Source organism: Gymnoscopelus braueri, assembly GCF_963280865.1.
Source record: "Gymnoscopelus braueri genome assembly, chromosome: 11".
Classification (NCBI taxonomy): domain Eukaryota; kingdom Metazoa; phylum Chordata; class Actinopteri; order Myctophiformes; family Myctophidae; genus Gymnoscopelus; species Gymnoscopelus braueri.
In genome coordinates, this window is record NC_137613.1 from 32,279,122 (window position 1) to 32,302,601 (window position 23,480).

The window sequence follows — 23,480 nt, forward strand, 5'->3', positions numbered from 1 at the left end:
TCCCAGAACATCAACAAAGATGGATTGTTAAATGTAAAATCCCCAAGTGAAGCCTGTCTTTTGGACTTTGACTTTTGATTCCATTGTAATTTTCTACCTCGTGCACACACACTTACAGTACTGATGCGTCTAATCTATGTATAACATTTCCCCTTACAAAACACATTTTAGCACTTAACTGAACGTGCAGTGGAGTTTACTTCAATCTCATAGCTGTCGTTGACATAGGGATTTAGGTTATTGCGATTGGGGGACCTACTTTTCTTGCGAAAAATGAGGGGTAGCACTCTGTAGAGGGCTACCAGCGGGATGGAGACCACAGGCACCACAGAGAGGAGGACGATGATGCCAAACACCCAGTCTGGATAGGGCCTGGCCTCAGTCTGGGGGAAATTCTCCTAAAGAGAGAAACAGACAATTATATGAAACGCATTGCTTTTCTGACACATCTGCATGTTATACTGTATGTGGCCATCATCTGGACTGTATGTTTGTCACCTGCTCTTTATGCACTTCTATTTACTTACAGTTTGTACTTTTGTTGCACTACTAAAACTTTCACTTTTTGTAACCAAGGGGTTTCCAATCTTGTTTATTTGTGTGTGTGGTTTTATGTATCAATGGCTGTACTCATACTGGAGGTGTCAAATGGGTGCGTCAAAACCTGCTGACTTGTCTTTCAGAGCACAGTTGTGTTTTGGAGTCTCTACACAGGGCATAGACCAAAATATCTCTGCTGTCGGTCGGGCAGAAACTATGTGCAGCTATGTGCAAAATATTGACGTTTTCAGGAAATGAAAAAAGAACAACACAATACTGCCTCATCAAAGTTGGTATGGTGACTACAATGCCTACATTGTCAGATACTTGTCCTTATATTATCATCACTACCCAAATACAGCTCAAGTGGAGTTAGGAGGTTTATGACCATTAATGTGGTGAGTTTCTTAATGATGGACAAAACAACCATCTCCTCAAGTTGGAGTTGGGTGGTTTGAACGACAGTATGGAGTTAGGAGGTTTAGTCAGAAGCGCTTTTTAATTCTTTTCATTAGTTAAATATTTGTAAAACCCACACACGGACGTAAAGGGTGTTCAATAGCACTGATTTATTAAAAAAAAAAAGTTGAAAACTGGAGATAGCCGTTTTCTGCCCGACAGCGACAATATAATGTATGGCATCAAGGCATTGACAAGTTCAAACATGTAGTGCAGTGTGCAGAATTTGAGTGTTCTAAAATCTCTTTTGAGAAACACAAGTCTGTTTTAATGAATTCAAATTGCCATTCGGAACTGCATACCTCGGGGTCATATGAGACCGAATGCTCGGACACTTTCCAAGTTACACCCGAGACAAATTCCTGTGTGACACACACACAGAAATTCCGTAGATTATAGTATAAATAGATAGATTCAGTAAGCACACTTACATAACCAGGGTCCCAAGCAGGATAGGTGGGGCGTGTCTGTGATTGGATGGCCACATAAGCAATGAACACCACTAAGAGCATTATAGGGCTGATGAACATCCAGCAAGCCCTCCAGAAAATGTTGGGCCTCTTCCCTGTCATGAAGTAGATGTCCTCACTGAAACTGTCATGCAACGCAACAATTGTCAGTGAAACAAGTTTACAACACAGTCTGATTCTGAACGGTTGATTCTGAACCTGAATAAAGAAACAAACTTTACTTTTTCATTCCATAGATGTAAACCACTCCGATAATCTCAAAGAATCCAATGATAAGTAGTGGTACAGAGGCCACATAGCTGTTGAAGATCTCCAACCAGTAGTTCCCTGAACCCATGGTGAATATCAGAGCCATGGAGAAACTTATCAGACACAGCAATGCTGGGGAAGTGAGAGGAGAAATTAGTTTTAAACCAAAGGAATTGTTAAAGTGCAGTGTAGCGTGGTGTGTGCAGTGAGACTAGTTAACTTCTAGATCACTGTGCTGGAAATACAGTACTACAGTACCTATACATTTGGTGTCGGAGCAGATTATACTCTCCGATTATGCCAATATTCTGACCATTAAAAGGATTAGAATTATTTATTCAGAATCCGAATCCTTAATTTTAACATAAAAGGAATTTGCTGTTATGTGCAAGTTATTACAGCAACAAAGTGTTATAAGTTAAGCTCTCAGAAATATACTGTATATCTATGTATCTACAGTACGTATAAAATATATAAAGCATAAAGAAAAATCTAGCATAAGACTATTTAAATGGCTTGTTTAAATATATCATATTGATTGAAAGCGATACCTGTGACCAGTTCATTTGGCATCCACTTGGGCACCAGTTTCAGGTCGTGGATTGGATTGAGAATGCCCTCCATGTTGCCAAACATAGAGGAAAGGCCCAAGCTGAAGAGCATGACGAAGAACAGCGCAGCCCAAACCTGAGAGCCTGGCATCTCTATCACAGCCTCAGTGAACACAATAAATGCCAGGCCAGTACCTGATGCACTCTAGGAGAGGAGGATAAAATAAAAAAAGGAGACAACAGACAAGTCAAGTATTATTGGCGATATGGTCAATTGTTTAAAAAAATAATAAAAATATCTGAAAACACACATTAACATGAATCCAACAATTATTAGCAGAGATTATTTGTAAACAATCAAACAAAACGAAACATTTAATTCACACAACACTGATATTTAAGCTGCAGCTTGACTTCACTTCACTTGGAAGAAAAACGTGTGGAATACTTCCCAAGCTAGTCTCAAATGTCTCAACGGTCAGCAGACATTGATGAGACAATCAGCTAAATATGGTGAGCTAATTTTGAAAGCCTCTTATCAAGTTGCATGGAAATTAAAACAAATGCAAGTGGTCTTTGGCCTGAAAAACGTTAAAGGGATATTTCACTTTCAAAAAAACTTTTGGTCATTTTATCATCTACTCAGGCCTTTGTGAACCCCCCAGACAGTTTTTAAGTTGCTTGATTAATTATTTAGATATTTGATATTAATTTTATCAGACACGCCCCCTCCCTATACAAACCCATTGTAACTTCAAACTCCATTTTAACCATGTTAGATTAATCAAAAACACCCGTCCTTGGTTCTGGTAACTCACCTTGCCCTCCTAATGCGTGAGGGGGCCGTGTTTTTCCGATTACTTTTTTCATTTGTTTTATTAATTTTTTTTTTGTATTTCATTTTTTTTCATTTTCCAAAAAAAATATTAACATTGCCCTATTATAGCGCCACCAGGAGGCAGATTTTTGCAAATCTTTTTGTTTTAAATATTACTCCTTCAAATTTTGTCCAAACATCACGCAAATTGGTACACATTATCACTATAGTCAGGTTATCAAGATGGATCCGTCCGATTTTTCATATTCCATCCTGGTTGGTGTATTCCGTTAATTGCTGGCCCAAAATAACCAACCTGACCTGGCGGAGACCTGTGCTCCGAGGAGCACTTTTTCTAGTTAATTATTAATTGTGAATAACTTAAATAATTTATATTAATATAGCCAATGAGAGACAGATGAAAAGGCCTTAATGGAAGTGTTTTTACGGTCAGCGTTTTCCTAGTGCAAAATACCTGTTCCAGAAATGTGTTTATATCGCAAGGTTTCAGATCCAAACTGGAGACATCTTCAGGTTTTGACCCATTGAGATTTTCCAACCATTCATCATAGTTGTCAAGCGTCATGTTTTGGTCCCCAATGTCAAACTTGTTGGTCAGAAGCAAGATGTTGCTGTAGATGGAATACAAGATAACATCCCATAACGAGTTGGTATGAATAGCAAAGTGAGGTATAAACCTGTATAGCATAAGCACAAAATACCTCTGTATACAGGCATTGAAGTTGGATCTGGCTTTAAATCCCAGGATAGAGAAGACGGAGATGGAGGCGTAGAGAGACGTAGCACTGTTTATCACCCCCACCAGGACAGCATCTCGCTCACAGTTATTTCTGAGATACAGAACAGAACACACAGTTTGACTTTGCCACTTCACTCCAGTCCCTATCCCATCATTCCTTGGCTGGCACGTGCGCACACACACACACACACACACACACACACACACACACACACACACACACACACACACACACACACACACACACACACACACACACACACACACACACGCGCAAGAACGACAATATGAAAACAACAAACCCACCTCTCTGGATTGTAACTGGAGAAGGCTATGAGTCCTCCAAAGGCCACTGAGAGAGAGAAGAAGATCTGCGTAGAGGCATCCAGCCACACCTGGGGGTTCTTCAGAACCTCCCACTGATTGAAGCACAAGATTATAAAAGATAAATCCATCAGACCATCTGATTCATTTTTAAGGCCAGCTGCACCAGCCTATACTCGGGAACGTTGAAAATCAGGAACAATGCAAGTTGGGAATGCATGCATGCCCCACCCAACCTGGTTATACAATACCCGTTGTCATAGTACCTGTTGTAACCATCCCTTTTATGCCCATATATGGAGATTCCTGATGTAATCAGAATGTGCCTAATCTCTCAAAATTGGCGGTTCTGGATAACCACTTATCCAACCAACTAAATGCCGGGAACCAAACTCCTTCGACGATGTGCTGGCCGAGTTGGTCCAATATATGGGCATGCCCCATAAACAGTATGGGCATGCCCCATATATGGGCATATCGGTCGGATCGGCAGTTCCGCCTAGCTATCCATCCAACTTGATGGTGCGCACCACACACCCCTCCTCTGGTCCTCTGTGCCACGCACGCCGAGTTTGAAGTCAGTCGGTTGGACATTTTCCAAGATGAATTACAGCCGTACACACACACAGACAGACAGAGATTTCATGCATTTATAGAAGGATAGAAAATAACAGATTTTCAAAAACATGACGCATGTCGATTGTGAAATCTGTTACTTTCGGCCAGCAACACCATCGTGCGACAAAGTATGAATCAGGCGTTAGTCTCGCATGGCCAGACTGTTGCCTCCCACAATTTTCAAATGCTTCCGGTCATACAGTCTGGAGCACGGAAGCTCTGTTGATGAGTATGGGGGAAAGCGGAAGCCCCGCCTCCCCTCCACTTCCGTTTCGTCTTTACAGTCGCGCAAATGTATCCTAATATAAATCAAAATCATCTAAGCATATATTATTAGCAGAAATGGAAATTAAAAAATAAAATGTAAAGATATTTTAAAATATATTTTCGTGAACGGAAATGACAAACGGATGCCAGCTTCCTGCCTCGGATTTAGGGAGGTGTAGTTCCAGACTCATATTCACCTGTTTCCTAGGCTGTGTGTTTTCCACTTCCATGAAATCCAATGAAACTGGTCAGATGACCAATGATATCCAATGAAATCGACAGGAAGTGGAAAACACACAGCCTAGGAAACAGGTGAATAGCAATCAGAGATTGTGGAATAGTTGTCTGGCTACGCGAGACTAATCAGGCTTTGACTAGTGAGAGCTCACATCAGGTGTGAAGAGGTAGATGAGGCCGTCAGTGGCTCCTGGCAGGGTGAGGCCACGCACCAGGAAGATGGTCAGTACCAGGTATGGGAATGTGGCCGTCACGTACACAGCCTGAAACATAAATAAAATGTGTTTCACTCATTTGCATTAAAGGTGAGATTGTTTTTGTTAAGGTGTAAGTGTTAAATAGCTCTACAGTATATTCTGATAGTAATCATTGCTATACAGTGTTTGTCTCCAGCACTTTACTAAATAGAAAATACATTTTCAGATCAGGATACCAATTTTGTTCCATCAGAAAAGAGAGAACTGATTCAGGATACAGGATAGACAAGTGATATTGGAAGTGAGGAAACAAAAAAATATTAGCTGACAAAACTGGAACTGGAAACTGAAGCTGATAATTCTCTTTGTGGGGTTTTCTATCCTCATTGGATGAAATGCCAACCTGAAAATATATTTTCCGTTTACTAGAGAGCTGGAGACATGGCCTTACTGAACAAATACTCTATAGCAGTGATTATCAGAATATAGAGCTTTAACTTTTTAACATGTCACTTACACCTCTTTAATGTACATCTACCATTGTAAGCCTTTATAATATACTGTAACCCCATGTTTCTATGGACTATATTGGTGAACCATTTCCAATCACCTTTCCCACAGTCTCGATGCCCCTGATGAAACAGATGTAGACCACACACCACGCAGTGGCCAGGCAGACCACCAGCCACCACTGCAAGGGACCGCTCTCGTTAATGTCTGTTGTGATGTTCAAAGTCTCACGGTACCAGAAGTAGTTCACTGGTGTGCTGTCAACACACTCCTTATTATAACCTGTGAGATTATTATGGAGGTAAACAATGGAAACAGAATAGATAATGAAACAGCTTCATTTTGTTTTATGCAAGAATTAAACAAGAAGACGTGATCCTGGTACTTTGATTATATTATTTGTGTAGGAGCTCTAACAGAGAAGTGAAAATACTTACTTGTGAGATTGTCATCGAGTGGACACTGGCTCCAAGGCAGTGGGTTTTGGAAAGAATGGAAGAAATACCACAGCACCCAGGCCAGAATAGTGTTGTAAAATATTGCTACCAGGAAGGACACCATCATGGATGCTATGCCTGTACAGTTCAAACAGAAAGTGACATTATACACACGCAACTGCACAAAGGCTACATGCATTATATTCAACATATGTATTGCAACCACTGCAACATGGTGTGATGAATGCTGTGTATGCATGTGTAAGCACAGAAAGATTTTGGGGAGACCAGTAACAGATATACTGTAACGTTACTGTAAGTGATTTTGATGGATATCATGTCAAAGTGATATTTTCCTCTGGAAATTTATTTATTTATCTATCTTTGACCAAAGCTAACCCCATGCTGTATTGTATGTTGTCAAGGATTTTGTTGAAGCAAAAATGTTAAATCACATTTTCTGAAAATAAAACTCCATGCAGTAAGAAAAAGATCAGTAATAAAATGTATTTATATGCTGACACCAACTCTCGCTTGAAAATGTTTGGCAGACAACAGCAATCATGGACACATGAAAAATATTTTCAGCTGTGGGTCATATGTGTTATAACTTGTGTGTACCATGAACTCATGTGTACCAACATGAGTTCACAGTTCCTGGCCTACCCACCAACTCCACCCAGAAATGGTGAGATTGAGTTCCAGACACCGGTGCTGCCCATGCGAAGCCTCTGTCCTATCGCTAATTCCAGGTAAAGCAGTGGGAGGCCCTCAAACACCAGCGCTATCACGTATGGAATGAGGAAGGCGCCTGCAAACACAACACAGTCAGAAGTTATAGCACTGCAGGTGTGAGTCACATTTCTTTACAGGGGCAGTGTGGTCTTCATTACTAGACTGTTGGTGCTACTTTATATGTTTATGAATTGAATACCAAGGACCTCAATGGAAACAAGACCGCAAGGACTTTTTTGGACGGATCTTTTAGACAAGGTGTTTTAACTGTACTTGTGCTGTTTTTAACATTTCTGCCTAATAAAATATTCAAACAATCAATCAAAGACTTTGCCTTAGAACATGGAATAAGAAATCAAAATGCCAATCTTTATGATCGTGAATGGCAGTCATCATTGCTGCTGTCATGCAATTCAAACAGGTGATGTATGTGTATATATATATATATATATATATATATATATATATATATATATATATATATATATATATATATATATAGGCCTGTCCCCGACTAAGAATTTATATAGTCGAATCTTTTTTTATTGCCATTCATATTCATTGACAGGCAATATATATCACATTGCAGAAATGTTATGAATTTTTCAAATAATAATCAAAAGAAAAAAACAACAACAAACAGAAAACAGTACATAAAGAAAAATAATGATATAAATAAATAAGTAAATAGACAAACAATCATAAAGAAAAAATCTACATTTGCCTTGAGAGTGAGAGCATTTTTTTCTTCTTTTTGTTTTCTCTTTGAATTATTCGACTAAGGGATTGGTAGTTGAATCAGACTCCCTCAATCGATTAGTCGACTATTCGACTAATCGAGGTCAGGCCTAATATATATATATATATATATATATATATATATATATATATATATATATATATATATATATATATATATATATATATATATCTTATTTTAAGATTGGCTTTAAGTTAGCATGGGTCCTGCTAATTTCTTAAATCTCCGAAAGGATTTGAGTGATTTTGTAATGTGTGACGGAATACTATATACTGTATACATAGTGTGTGTGTGTGTGTGTGTGTGTGTGTGTGTGTGTGTGTGTGTGTGTGTGTGTGTGTGTGTGTGTGTGTGTGTGTGTGTGTGTGTGTGTGTTTGTTTATAATTATATATATATATATATATATATATATATATATATATATATATATATATATATATATATATATATATATATATATATATATATATATATATTAGGCCTGACCTCGATTAGTCGAATAGTCGACTAATCGATTGAGGGAGTCTGATTCAACTACCAATCCCTTAGTCGAATAATTCAAAGAGAAAACAAAAAGAAGAAAAAAATGCTCTCACTCTCAAGGCAAATGTAGATTTTTTCTTTATGATTGTTTGTCTATTTACTTATTTATTTATATCATTATTTTTCTTTATGTACTGTTTTCTGTTTGTTGTTGTTTTTTTCTTTTGATTATTATTTGAAAAATTCATAACATTTCTGCAATGTGATATATATTGCCTGTCAATGAATATGAATGGCAATAAAAAAAGATTCGACTATATAAATTCTTAGTCGGGGACAGGCCTATATATATATATATATATATATATATATATATATATATATATATATATATATATATATATTAGGCCTGACCTCGATTAGTCGAATAGTCGACTAATCGAGGTCAGGCCTAATATATATATATATATATATATATATATATATATATATATATATATATATATATATATATATATATATATATATATATATATAATTACAAACACACACACACACACACACACACACACACACACACACACACACACACACACACACACACACACACACACACACACACACACACACACACACACACACTATGTATACAGTATATAGTATTCCGTCACACATTACAAAATCACTCAAATCCTTTCGGAGATTTAAGAAATTAGCAGGACCCATGCTAACTTAAAGCCAATCTTAAAACACCTGTAGTGGCAAGTTTGATATATATGAGTTTTCACAGCAAGCCACAATGATATTAAAAAACAATGGAAATACAGCATCCCACCTCCTCCATAGATTTGACAAAGATAGGGAAAGCGCCACACATTTCCCAGTCCTACTGCAAAGCCAATACAGGTCAACAGGTATTGGACTTTGTTGTCCCACTTGGGTCTCTCCTTGTCCAAACTGGATGTCTCCATATTCACCCTCCTCTAGCAGATAGCAGCACAAGCACCTTTAGAAGTTTAGTACAGATCCAGTGAAGCAGACGTCCAAAGATACAAGTGTTCTTATGCTTTCATCAAGTTTAGCCTCCCCTGCCTTCAATAAAAGCTGATTAGCACAGACTCTATGTCAGGTTGGTCCTGCTTGCCTCTAATTCCTCTCTTTGACCCTCCTGTGGGTTTTATCCTCTGTTGCCCTCTCAATCTCCCTTTGGAGCTCCAGCGTCATGCATACAGCTTTTATAGGTTTGGCATGAAATCAGGCCATCAGGAAGGGAGTGAAAAGAGTGGGAATGATGATAAGTGGTTATACATCCTTTGTTTGTTTGGAATGGGGCTTTACTGTGGTACAGATTAATGGATAACTCAGAGATGCTGCTCCAAAGCAAGACCAGTCAATAAAAAAAGGGTCAGATGGACAGTAATTTGTACCTTGCCATAATGCCATATATATTTTATTCTTTAAATAATAAAAGTTTAGTTTTATTGTGAATGTTGCATCAGTTACTGAAATGATGGTGAGGCAAAGTTCAGTGATACTGGAAAACAACACCATGTAAACCTATAAGATTTATGTAGCGGGGGGGAAGCTTTAGGAGAGAAGATAATAGTAAAACACATACTTGTCATTACATGGAACTGCCTACTTGACTACGCCACCTTTTTCTAGAGGGACAGCCCTCTAACAATGCACAGGTTAATTAAAAAGGTACGGTAAGTGAAATGTTTTGGTCAAAACCAAAATTATTTTGTTAAAAGGTTAAAGCACTATATTGTAATGGTATTCATTGCTGTTGTGTTGTGAAAATACATTTTCAGGTGGGAGTCTTGGGAGCCTTATAGCAATCTGGTAACCCATCGCCAAATGAAAAGGAAAAACAGCGCCCTCTGCTGTTTTTTACTATCTCGCTTGGCTCTGGGAGGAAGTCGACGTAGCACGTGTGCGCAAGGAAACCGGGGTTTTGGTCTGCCTTCAGCCTTTCACTTCTGGTGGTGCGACTATGTTTTAATTCCCACTAACAATATTTCTACACGGAACACTAACACCACTTCTCCCAGAGAACATGGATCATTTTGGTTATAAGCCCACTTGTTTCTATGATGAAAGAGCAAGTTAAAATGTGAATATCTTTCCGTGGTTTTGTCTGCTCCGAGGATGCTATTGTTAAATGAGTTTCGGTTTGTTTCGAGTGGGGAAGGATCGGCGGACACGTAAATCCCGCCCACTACATTTGATTGGGTAAAGCGCGGCCTGCTTCCTGATCTGAAGGCACGCCAGTGCGTACGCGATATGACGAACCCCCCCGACAGATTCAAACGCAGAGCAGAATCTGTTCTTGAGAGATTAGCCTTATAGTAACAGGTCCACCTGGTTACCTCCACCAGGCTGAAGGCCGAGGCCGGAGATTATGTTTTCGCCCAATCTTGTCTGTGTGTCTGTAAGTGTGTCCGTGAACTACTTGTCCGATCAGTGCCAAATATCTTGTCCACGTAGGCAGTTTTGGGATTTTAGTTTTCTTACATAAACATTAGCAATGCACATGTGTAGTGATTTAGATCCGAGCTGGGATTGAACCCCAGTCTCAAACTCGACAAACCAACGCACAACATACCATGCCAATAGAGCTGAGCTCAATTGGCAGAACTGTTGTGGCGCTATGTTGTCTGGGGCATAATATACATCTGCACACATACAGTAACCATGTAGCTTACCTATGAACATGCTATAAGGATTGGCCTATATCTTAAAATATACATTTTCATACTGTAGTGGGAGAATTGCATTCCTTCATCTTTCTACATTGGGTTACAGTGATATGCATGTCTTGAATATTACCAGCACATCACTGATGAGCTATAAGATACTAATCCTATCCTATCCTACTATATAATAAGGAAAGCTCTGTCATCAAAACATTGTCATCAAAACCTGTCTGTTCTGCCCGGTTCTCCTCAGTGGCTTGAGCAATTGATCTGAACTTGCACACAGCCATTGAACATTAGCATATGCACACAACTACGACGCCTGTTTTTCATTTTCCCAAAATGTAAGCTGTTTATTAGCGTTTTGGAGTAAACACCAGAGAATCAGAGTCCGGGCTATGGGATCTATCGCCGCCATGGTGCTGCCCTGCCACACAGAGAACGCTGCAAACTGATAAAGTACTTTCATTTACGGTCCGTGTTCTGTTCACACACACTGCTTTTTATGAGCAGGAGGGCGATTTGGATATCATCTGTGATAAAGTAGATAAAAGAGCTGATAAGGGTCGTAAATCCTGCTCTATGTTAATTAAAACTATTTGTAGTTAAACAGCTGAAAACCCAGTGTAAAAAGGACGAGACGAAATCAAAGACAGACACAGGCCGGTTCTCAAATTAAAAGGTTGACATTGTATTAAGAGAAAGAATCAATCCACGAGGCACCGTACAGCAAAAATATCTCTCTGCCTAAACAGTCAATGATCACAACAGTTATACACAAATGAAGTTGTTATCAGCTCTGACGATGACATCTGGCCATGAGGAGCCTTGCTCGTAGGTTGAGACTTTGGCGAGACCTTGGCTCTGACCGGCGTCGCTGGAGGTGTTGTGGCTTTGTCATTGATGGTCAAGTTAACTGCAATGAGCTGTTATTGTATTCCTCCAGATAATCAGTGACCTCAGCTGGGCCTGTGCGCTGTGCAACTCAAAACACATGCAGTCTCTAGAGGAAAGGAGAGAACTAATACTAGGATTAGTTCCAGACCACCTTGAACTTAAAGGAGAATTCCGGACAAATTAAGTGTTATCTTTGATGTCTCGTTACTCACCTACCGATGTGAAAAGTAGCGTTCTTTTTTTTCATATATTCCCCTGTCGTCATTTTTTAAACACCCTCCGTTGTTATAATGGGAGCGTGAGGGTTAGTGAAGTTCGTCTATTATAACCGACGCAATGTTATTTTTTTCTCTACTACGATTCATTGTAGAGTCTCATGATAGTCAAACATGCGCTGAAAATTCCTGCGAGCCTGCCGTTAATGGCGAACGATTTAACACTGGTTGCTTGTTTCCAGAATCTGGCAACACGAGTTGCCAGGTTCTGGAAGAAACAAGCAACCAGTGTTAAATCGTTCGCCATTGACGGCAGCCTCGCAGATAGTTTCAACGCATGTTTGACTATCATGAGACTCTACTATGAATACTAGTAGTGAAAAAAACAACTTTGCGTCGGTTATAATAGACGAATTTCACTAACCCTCACGCTCCCATTATAACAACGGAGGGTGTTTAAAAAATGACGACAGGGGAATATATGAAAAAAAAGAACGCTACTTTTCACATCGGTAGGTGAGTAACGAGACATCAAAGATAACACTTAATTTGTCCGGAATTCTCCTTTAATAAAATCATAGGATTGGTAGGCAAACTTGAGTTATGCAGAGATGGCACACTAAAATAGGATACAATGGCATATATATCAATATTTTCGACAAAATATACCTATCAATCTGCATAGCACTAGCACGCAGATTCACACACACACTATGTTCGAATCCAGGTTGTGTTATTAGCACACATAGCTTCGCTCATACAGCTTAAACATCAACTTCTCATGGTTGTGGGAGAGAGAGAGCACATCCCCGGGTAGCACAACGGAGCAGAGCGTCGGGTCCGTGGTTCCAAATTCAAGGATGGGGCCTGCACAAAATGAACACATTAGCATTTCTGTATGCACCTGTAACACATTTGATTCCACACACATTTCTTTCAGTAGTTATACTATACGCACATCTTTATTTATCAACTTTTATAGCAATATTTATTATTGTATATAAGGTCCAATGTTACAGGTCCTACACTAGCCATTGATTGTGTTCTGGCCCACCATCTAACGGCTTAGAAAGAAATTGTCCCGAGGCCAACTTACTTGCCAACTCCTGTTCTATAGGCATTTATTTTAACCACTTAAACCTGATAGTTGACCGGTGTCCCCGGCCTATCTATACTAGATCCTCTAGTATTTCTCTCTACACCAAATCTCTTTCCCGGAAAATAGCCGATCTACAGTACAAGCTCCTACGTTGTGAGCGTGCAGATCTGCTAATATTGCCGAATGTTTGCCACTGTGGTTGAAAAATCCAACGAAGGATAAGGAGAGAACAGAGGATTTGGCAGAGTCAACCAGATTCAAGATGTGGCTGCTGGGAACACATATAGTGACTTTTTATTAACCTCAAGCACTCTTTTTTGCCACCCCTGCTTCTGCCACATCATGTTACTGCCAAATGGTGGCCCCCCATAGACAGCTTACAGCTCACAATGACTAATTGAACTGGTGTACAGGCCTTACTTTCACTTTCTGAATGATCGCATCAAGTGTTTTCTTTCGAGCTGCTAGACCTCATTTTGAACACTCTTGCTCGTAATGGTCTTTTAATCCCTTCTGGAAAATTCCGAGCCTAAGAATGTGGGGGAATGTGGGGGAAAGTACAGTACCTGTAGAGGGTTTCAGGAAGGTCTCCAGGTTATGCCTCTTACTGCATCTCAGAATCAGGACTCCTCCTTCAATGACTACATGCCAATTGCTGACTGCACTTTATTTCTCATCATGTATTTAATTGACTGGAAAAGCTTCACGGTCAACAAGTTTTAAGTTCCAAATTGAACAATCGTGACAAGATAGAAAATATAATTCCATGCCACTTTCTTAGTGAAAAACATAAAAACTAAATTGGAATTATATAATACAATGTAAAGACATTACAAATACACAGTAAAGCGTAAATATACTGTAACAACATGCACTACCATTGTGTATGCTGCCATGATGTTAAACTATTCATTCCCCTTCTATAAAAACACTCCAGTAAACAGTAATCTATAAAAGCATTTCATTGGTAGCTGTGCATGTACAGAAGTCATAGTCGTTATTATTCTCAATAATAGGGAACATAGGTAGGTGACCGGATAGTGTAGGGGTTCCCAAACCTTCCCCAACCAGTCGTAGCCTCTGGCTGCAACTTTGCTATTGAAAAATGGCAACAGATAGCATATGTTTGAAATATAAAATGTTTGAAACTGTTTGATTTTTTTGACAATGACATGCCCAAAATAGGGACACCAGAGTAGTTGAACTGGCACCGATAATCTTATTGAAATAACATTTTTTATACATACATTTTTTATGGTGATGATTATGATGATGATCATTTATCTATTTTTTTTCTCCCATCCGCCCAGCCCCCCCCCCCCGCCACCCTCTCCGCATGCCCCACTTTGACAACATACGGAATAGTGCATTAGCCACATGACACATGTATGTCCTTCGCCCTCTCTCAATATGCTATATACTATACTCTATACTATACTCTCTAAACTCAGCAAAAAAAGTAAGAACAAGTCAATAAAATAATAAAAATGTCAATAACCAAAAAATCCTAGCGAAAACAAATACATTTCTCCAAGAATGAACTATCCACCACATCAATTCTGGAATGACAAGCTTCACATGAGATCTAGTGAAATGCACATCATTGACAAGAATAAGATGAGTCCCAGCTGTATTATATTTTGTTCTTATTCCAAGGGGCGATTGAGAATGTACTGTGGATGCCTCGTAAAGGATTCTCCAGTCGAAGAGATACTGACGGGACATATCCTTGCCACAGAATGTCAACACAAGTCTTTTAGGTCACCTAAACTTTAGGTGACCTAAACTAGTTTCGGTCTTAAACTATGCGTCCACTACATAACCATTATTGGCGTGAGGGTTGGGGACATTTGAGGACCTCCGAGTCCTACCAGTCCAACAGCGGATGAGATGATAGAGAGCTACCAGGGGTATGGGAAGCACAGGAACGGCAGAGAGGAGGATAATAATGGCAAACACCCAGTCTGGGTAAGGTGTGACATTTGTTTGGGGGAAATCCTCCTGTGGGGAAAGAGAAGGGATAGAGATACATTAACAGACTAAATAGCACACAAGTCACACATATTAGACTGAAACATTCATGTACATAGTATTTCATCTTTTGGGTTAGATTTTTTCCCCACAAATCAATTGCATATTTTATACTTTGTCTTAATGACATGCCCAAAATAGGGACACCATGTTGAAAGAGGTTCAGTCTGTCTGTGGGTTTATAAATATAGAGGTTCAGTCTGTCTGTGGGTTTATAAATATTTAACCAAGGAAAAGTATTAACAAGAGCGTGTGACTAAATAATAACTGTGTGATGCATTGGATGCATTGGAACACAGGAAAAGAGACAGTTTTGGACATGCAGGTATATAATGTTTCTGCCTGACAGTGACGATATAGACTACTTACATTGTTAGGGTCCCATGCAGAGTAGGTGGGACGCTTCCCTACTTGAACAGCAACATAGGCAACAAATACCACCAGGAGCATCAGAGGACTGATGACCGCCCAGCAAACCCTCCAGAAGATGTTGGGCCTCTTCCCTGTCATGATATAGAGGTCATCGCTGAAGCTAGAAAGCAGAAGCAAACACACAACTCCAGCAGTCAATTGTATGTATATACCAGTGGTTTTCAAACGTTTTGTGCCCAAGGCACACCAATGGGCAAGTCAAAATCTCAAGGAACACCTGTTTTCATAGCTATGACATGTTTTTGAAATAATAAAACAAATACATTTACATTTTAAAATTGCACTTATAAAGACATGCTGAGTGTAAAATTTGCCTCTGTATTTTGGAATGAGCGTGCACAAAGTATTGATTTTTTTGTGGTAACTTGTTGTATATATACATTTATTGCAATAATAACGTCTGGTTGTCACAAATGCACACAAGCATACCAATGCACACCTGGACTTGTATCATGGCACACAATCGTGTGCTGAGGGCACACCATTTGGGAACCACTGAGATATAAAATGAGTTACCGCTTGAGTCCATAGATGTAGACCACTCCAGTGACTTCAAAGAAAGCAATGAGAAGGAAGGGAACAGAGCCCACATAGTGATTAAAGATCTCTAGCCAGTAGTTCCCTGAACCAATGGTGAAGAGCAGAGACAGCAGGAAGCACAGCAGACATATTAATGCTGCAACACATAGAGAAAGAAGGATTGTAATCTGACTGCAACATACACAACTATCAAATAATCTATAGACAGTGGTTTGGTTTAGATTAATGTCGTAATGGGGATTTGACGAGGAGAAGGATAATCTTATTTGTTAATATTTTAAGTGAAATTTTGAGTTAGTTAATTGCTAATGAATTGGATTTGGCGGTTATTTAGTCTTTTACAAACATTTTTTAACACATGATGGTAATGATTAGTTTCAGAGGTCAGTTATATTTATGCCATAATTATGTCCTCCACATCAGTTCCACAGTGATTAGAAAACTAGCCATTTGGCTTATCAATGTTGATAGTCTGTGGGGACTGGAAATAGCATCAAGATTCTTGGCAAACTAAACCTCCAAACATACGTTGTGCTATGGATGTGGATCTTTATATTGTATACCTGACACAGTGGGACAGTTTGTATCAAGAGGCCAAATTCTAATAGGCACCTGTGAAGAGCTCTGTAGGAATCCACTTGGGCACCATGTGTAGTTCAATGAGGGGATTGAGGACGCCCTCAAGGGTGCCAAACATGGTGGAGAGACCCAAACTGATGAGCATGACGAAGAACAGCACGGCCCAGACCTGAGAGCCTGGCATCGACATCACAGCCTCAGTGAACACAATAAATGCAAGGCCAGTACCTGATGCGCTCTAGGGGAGGACAATAAGAGATGCATGAAGACTGAACATATGGTACATTTTGAACCAGTATTTGATGCACTTTGAGGTACGATGACTGAACATCTTGTTGAATAATTTAATACTCTATGGTTCTTGACAAGTCTTGGTCTGATTATTATTTTTATTTTTTTGCCATCCCCACCACATTCAGTCTAAAACACCATGGAACTCAGTGAAAATCTTACATTTTGGCATAGTAAAATGTAGAGTTCAAATGCAGAACCTTTCAAAGTACACAATGGCAACAATACCTGGTCAAGGAATGTTTTCAGATTGCATGGCTTCAGGTTCAAACTGGACACCCGGTCATGATATGTCCCATTCAGATGTTCATGCCATTCACTATAGTTGTCAAATGCTATGTTGTGCTCCTCAATATCAAACTCATTGGTTAGAGCCAAGATGTTCCTGCAGATAAGAAAGACTTCTGAAGAGGTGTCCAAGAGTTCAGAATTGTCTTAATTATCACATTTCCAATGATGATTGTGAGGCAAAACTTAACACCATGTCTATAAGCAATTTTGTGAAATGCACATACACCCGTGTACACACGCACAAACAAAGGTACGCACGCACATAGGCACATACGCACACACAGTAGATACAGCACATAAAGTACATACCCATTCATACAGGTGTTGTAGTTATTGTTGGCTTTAAATCCCAGGATGGCGAAGACAGAGAGGCATGCATAGAGAGATGTACCACTGTTGACCAGACCAACCACAATTGTATCCCTCTCACAATCATTACTGGCAGAGGAAATGTAAAAAGAACAAAAAATCTTTCAAAAACAGAATTGGGTGTCATTCATGCTCCAACTAAAGGTGTACGGTATTTCTACAGGAAGTCAGTACAATCACATTGTTAAATGCACAATTTGGAGATAGTTCCCATTGGAGACCTACTCTGGAGGATTGTAGCTGGAGAACACTATTAGACCACCAAAGGCAATTGAGAGAGAGAAGAAGATCTGAGTGGAAGCATCCAGCCACACTTGGGGGTTCTTCAGAGTCTCCCACTGAGGAGAAAAAAACAATGAAGGAGAGGCAAATGTAAACCATCTTCACCCTAAAAGTCCCAAGCCAAAACATCTCATCGAGTAAACTTTGGAAAATGTAACCACTTAACCTGCACCAGAAAACAAACTACAAAATCAGTCTAGGGTTTCGCATCTGTGCCATTTTAAGATTTCTTTGGCTATTCAAAAATAGCAGATATACAAGCTCATATGACCTTGTAGATCTGCTATTTAAAAAAAAATCTTTGAATATTTATATTTTTAAAGCGAGCATTTGTAACTCAAATCTTTGCTTCTGGGGATCCCTGGAACAAAATATTTTGAGATTGGGGTCCGTGGCCAAATACATTTTGGGGGTCCTTGACATGAAAACCTTTGAGAACCACTGATATAGAAACATATGTTTTTCAGAATACTGTTGGGAATTAGAAGACATTTGTAGAATCGGCTTTAGGTCTTAATGATTGAATGGACTTGCCTCAGGTGTGAAGAGGTAGATGAGTCCGTCAGTAGCTCCTGGCAGAGTGAGGGCACGCACCAGGAAGATAGTCAGTACCAGGTAAGGGAACGTCACTGTCACGTATACAGCCTGGAGAAACATTATGAATGAGTCCAAGGCTCTCTTTCCAGTATGTTGATGTGAAATCAATTCAGACATTGCTTCAGTGTATGTTTTATTTTGATTTGTTATGATTATTCCTTCAGCATTTCCACTTTAATTTTGAGAGAGGGTGGGAGAGAATGAGGGGTAGTTATTAAGAACATACAGTGTTTGTTCAGTTGAATCCATCTATTCAGGCCAGACAGTATTTCTTAGGGCTTATCATTTGAGCCACAAAAAGACAGTAGAACTAACGTAGTACTGTATTATGTGCCACAATGACTCAATACTGATCATCATGGTACAGCACAATGACACTTCATATATTCTATATCTCTAACTCAATATATGTCATATGGCACAATATGGCAGTCAAGGGTCAAGGTCAAGGTCAGAGAAGAGCTACACAGCTCAACTATGCACACTTCTTGGTTGAACAAATTTTAACAACAGAGCAATTCAGGTAGTGCCAGGTAGCATAATGGCATTCTGGGAGGGTACAAATGTGTACCCTCTCAGAGTTGCAAATGGATAAAATAGCATTATAGTGTACTTGTACTTTTAGGTGAAGCGGTAAATTAGTGGATTCAGTGGGAAATCGACCCATAATCGTTATAATTTAAAACCGGGAAAGCATCTGTGTCATTTTAGACTTTTGCGTTTTCTCAAACATCTTGAAAAAATCACACCCAGTGTGAAGTGGGCGGTGTGGTCATCACAGTGGTCATCACAGTGATGGAAGCTCACTTAAAAAAAAAATGATTTTTTGAAGTGCATAGTCCTATTTATAGGTTATTAATGTCATCATGTGTCTCACTAGCAATCACAGTGCTGAATAGAGTCAGCCAATAGAGTCAGCCAATCAGCCAAAGTACAGCTAGGGGTGTACTAATGGGCCAATCACAGTGCAGGAAAGGGGTGTCCCAACCCCACTTATAGGGGCGGCTACACCGCCCAAAAATGTAAAAGGCATTTGTAGAATCGGGCTCGGGTCTTAATGGGTTAAGCCCGGACATTGATTGATCTGTCACACACACCTTGCCAATGGTCTCGATGCCCTTGATGAAGCAGATGTAGACCAGACACCAGGCGGCCCCCAGGCTCACCACCATCCACCACTGCAGTGAGCCGCTGGTCTCGACGTTAGGAGTGATGTTCAGAGTCTTCCGGTACCAGAAGTAGTTCACTGAGGTGCTGTCCACACATTCCTTTACATAGGCTGATCGTAAACGTAAACAGATAAGATAAACAATGGTTGTTTGTGTTTGGTGTGTGTTTTTGGGAATATTCTTTACAAATTATTGTGGGGTTTTCTTTGTTTTGTGATATTTTCTTGGGCTTTTCTGCTTCTATTTATAGTGGAAAGTGGAGATGGACGGGAAACAGGGAGAGAGACATGGGGAGAGACATGCAGTAAAGATAGTCAGTAACGAGACTCGAACCCACGATGCACTGTCAGGCTACATTAGAGCCTAGGTGCCCGGAATATTTTGTAGTAGTCCGAGGCTGACTAGATAAGTAGGCTCTGCTGTTGCCTTTTCCAGTACTGATGATAGGAGGAGTTGGTAGCAGAGAGGCTTTACTTGCAGGCTGCTGAAAGATGTTAATCAACTAATACAGTTATTAGTAAGTATTTTACCAATAGCCTGTTCACTATCTATTTGCAAGGCATAGTTTTAAGTCTATTAACTATTAACAAACATTTAAAAAGTAATTAATAACTCATTAACTGTTCATAAGGGATAGTTATTCTAACACGTTACCTATTATTGTTGAATTACTCATAGCATAGACACAGTGACGCCAGCAGGTGACCGGACAGTCATTGAGCACATAATTTGTCAATGCAATCCTGGTTAGATTCTGACTGGAGACCTGTTGTGTTCAATTGTTCCTGTCTCTCTGAATAAAACAAAAACTGCCTAAACAACAAACAAACAATAATTCTGAGTAATCTGTATTTACATATTTCCAAGTGAAACAGGAAAGGATAACATTGGGAGGAACATTGGGTTGAAAAGTGGGCATGTCATAACAAAAACATATATATATTCGGTTGAATATACTTTATACATATACTGTATATATAGTATATTCCTGCCCACCTGTGTGATTGTCATTGAGGGGACACTGGCTCCAAGGCAAGGGGTCCTGGAAGGAGTTGAAGAAGTACCACATGACCCAGGCCATGATAGTATTATAGAACAAACACACCAGAAAGGAGACCACAAGGGAGGCAACACCTAAACAAAGAAAGTTGCTGTTGTTGTTGGGGTAGCCTATTTGTCAAGTACCTCTGCAATTCCCATCCTAACTATTAGGAGCAGTGGTTGCCATTAAAGATGCCGCCCAGGGAACAGTTAGTGGTTAATTGTCTTGCCAAGGATCCATCTGGTGACCTTCTGATTCCCAGATGACCTCTCACTCAGCTACACATGAAAATGGTGCATTTCTATAGCCTTTCTGCTTTCTCCCAAGTGCTATAGTGCACTACATTCTACCATTTACACATCAACGTTGGATGCATGCAAGGCAATTATGCAATTATGGGTTCAGTGTCTTGCACACGGACACTTTAATCAAACCAGAAACCTCCTGATTCCTATAGACAGCCACTCTACCTCCTGAATCACTGCCGCCCATTACATTTTTTATTTTGTATGGTGTGTTTAATACAGTCAGCAACACATACAGCAAACATCTTGAGTGTTAATTTAACTCTGATTGGCAGGACATAATGTTACATACAGGTTGCTGTGTACACTTTGAATTGTCTATTTTTTCTATCTACAGTTTCATTCACACAGAAGCTCATTCCACAGCATCCATTAACACACACTGTACACACAAACTCGTACAAACATTTTGACGTACCGACTCCACCCAGATATGGTGAGATGGTCTGCCAGCAGCCGACGCTGCCCTTTCTCAGCTTCTGTCCTATTGCCAGCTCCAGGTAGAGCAGAGGAAGACCCTCAAATACCAACGCTATCAGATAGGGGATGAGGAAGGCACCTGAGAGACAGAACAGTGAATTGATTATTCAAATGTTTTTATTGATTAGAACAGTGAATTGATGATGAAGATGTTGCGGCAAGTTGTTGGACATCTTTCAACATAATCCGGACTACTGTACTGCTTCTCAGCGTGGGGCCTGAGGAACACCAGGGGCACGTAAGAAAAACAAAAGCAGACGCGCTTCCTCCGGACGTCCTTTTTGTCTAGGCAGTGGGTGCTCGGATACAAATATAACTGAAGGATGCAAGACTGGCTCAGATAAACATTCTTATTTATTGAGAGCGCTTGACCTCAGTCATCCTCAGAATAGATTTAAAAAGACCACCGGGGCACTTCAGGGGGTTCCAGAGAGTCCCCCAGCTAAATGACCAACTGGACCCTATTTAGTTCTATTTGTACACTGGGACAAGGATTTTACTATGTAGATTGGGGTCTCAGAGATAAACATAAATGGGGGTCTGTGGCCTAATGCAAATCAAATTTTATGTCACTATTCTGTAATGACACTGACTATATTGTCTTTTGTTGGTCACTGATTAACAGAATATAATACAGTTATGCAATCACTGAGCTAAAAATGGAAATCTGTGCCCTTTCCCAGAGCCAAGTGTAGAAGGAGCTGTATGCATGTCAAAAGAATGCACTTTGCGGCTACTGTAAAGTGATATTATTAAACAAATGACATCATCAGTTCTTACTGTTTAAAGCCGGTGGTTTAAAGTGGGTACATACACAGGTACACAGTTTCACTGCCAACATTTCAAAGCATTTGAATAGTTCTCAAAGTACATCAAATGACACCAAGATGCTACTAGATGATACTAATACAATAGATAGCATCTCACCTCCTCCATGGATCTGGCAAAAGTAAGGAAAACGCCACACATTGCCCACTCCCACAGCAAAGCCAATGCAGGACAACAGGTACTGGGTCTTGTTGGCCCACTTAGGTCTCTCCGTTACCTTCTTGGAGACTCCTAGATCATCCATTCTATGCCTTCTGCCGGACTGCTGTTATGTGACCTGGGTTCTAGAAGCAGATAAGTAGAAGAGAGATTTGTCTCAGTGTCAACACAGTGGAAATCTACCAAGAAAACTGTACCACCAATCAGCTTAATGGATAACCGGACAGAAGCTTTGCAATGCACCCAGAAGCCGTCATGAATTGACCATTGGCATAAGGGCACTTATCTTTTGATTGTAAAATATTTTTATTGAGAATTTAAAAATACAAATTTGACAATGGCTAAGGCATAATTTGTGTGGATACATAACTATATACAAATACAAAATAATTAGCTGTGTTGTATAACATTTTGAAAAGATTATTCATTGCAATACTGTATGCAGCTATACTGTACACTGGCACTGTACCAAACATGAGCATGGAGACAATGCCTCAGAGAGCCATAAAGCATCAGTAGGAAACTTATGAACTAGTTTACACTATGTAGCCTGTATACCTCACAAATACTGCCTTAGCCTATTGTTAAAAAAGAATATTTTAACAGTGGATAATTAACAAATACAAGGCATATTTAGGGACAGTGAGACTGGGGTATCCTCACATTGACAACATGTGTATGATACTGGAACCAGAGGAAGCAATTCATCTGGCACTCCAGATGTATTGCTATTCCCTATGGCAGTTCAAGACAATTCACC

General features: G+C 39.7%; 2 protein-coding genes across 2 annotated transcripts; both read right to left on the bottom strand.

Moving 5' to 3' along the window:
- Positions 1–167: 167 nt before the first annotated feature.
- slc6a18 (solute carrier family 6 member 18) lies at positions 168–9,386 on the bottom strand (the record flags this gene model as incomplete). The annotated part of the gene is made up of 12 exons (XM_080442637.1): positions 168–398; positions 1,431–1,593; positions 1,691–1,850; positions 2,270–2,474; positions 3,562–3,718; positions 3,809–3,937; positions 4,153–4,265; positions 5,445–5,555; positions 6,100–6,281; positions 6,437–6,574; positions 7,107–7,247; positions 9,251–9,386. 12 exons carry the CDS (start codon positions 9,384–9,386, stop codon positions 168–170), a joined length of 1,866 nt encoding a protein of 621 aa, XP_080298763.1.
- A 5,742-nt stretch (positions 9,387–15,128) lies between these two features.
- On the bottom strand, positions 15,129–22,805 carry LOC308095587 (sodium-dependent neutral amino acid transporter B(0)AT3-like; the record flags this gene model as incomplete). Its single annotated transcript, XM_080442638.1, has 12 exons — positions 15,129–15,326; positions 15,726–15,888; positions 16,305–16,464; positions 16,941–17,145; positions 17,427–17,583; positions 17,799–17,927; positions 18,084–18,196; positions 18,675–18,785; positions 19,835–20,016; positions 20,903–21,040; positions 21,672–21,812; positions 22,661–22,805. The coding sequence occupies 12 exons, from the start codon at positions 22,803–22,805 to the stop codon at positions 15,129–15,131; spliced, it is 1,842 nt and encodes a 613-aa protein (XP_080298764.1).
- Between the last annotated feature and the right edge of the window lie 675 nt (positions 22,806–23,480).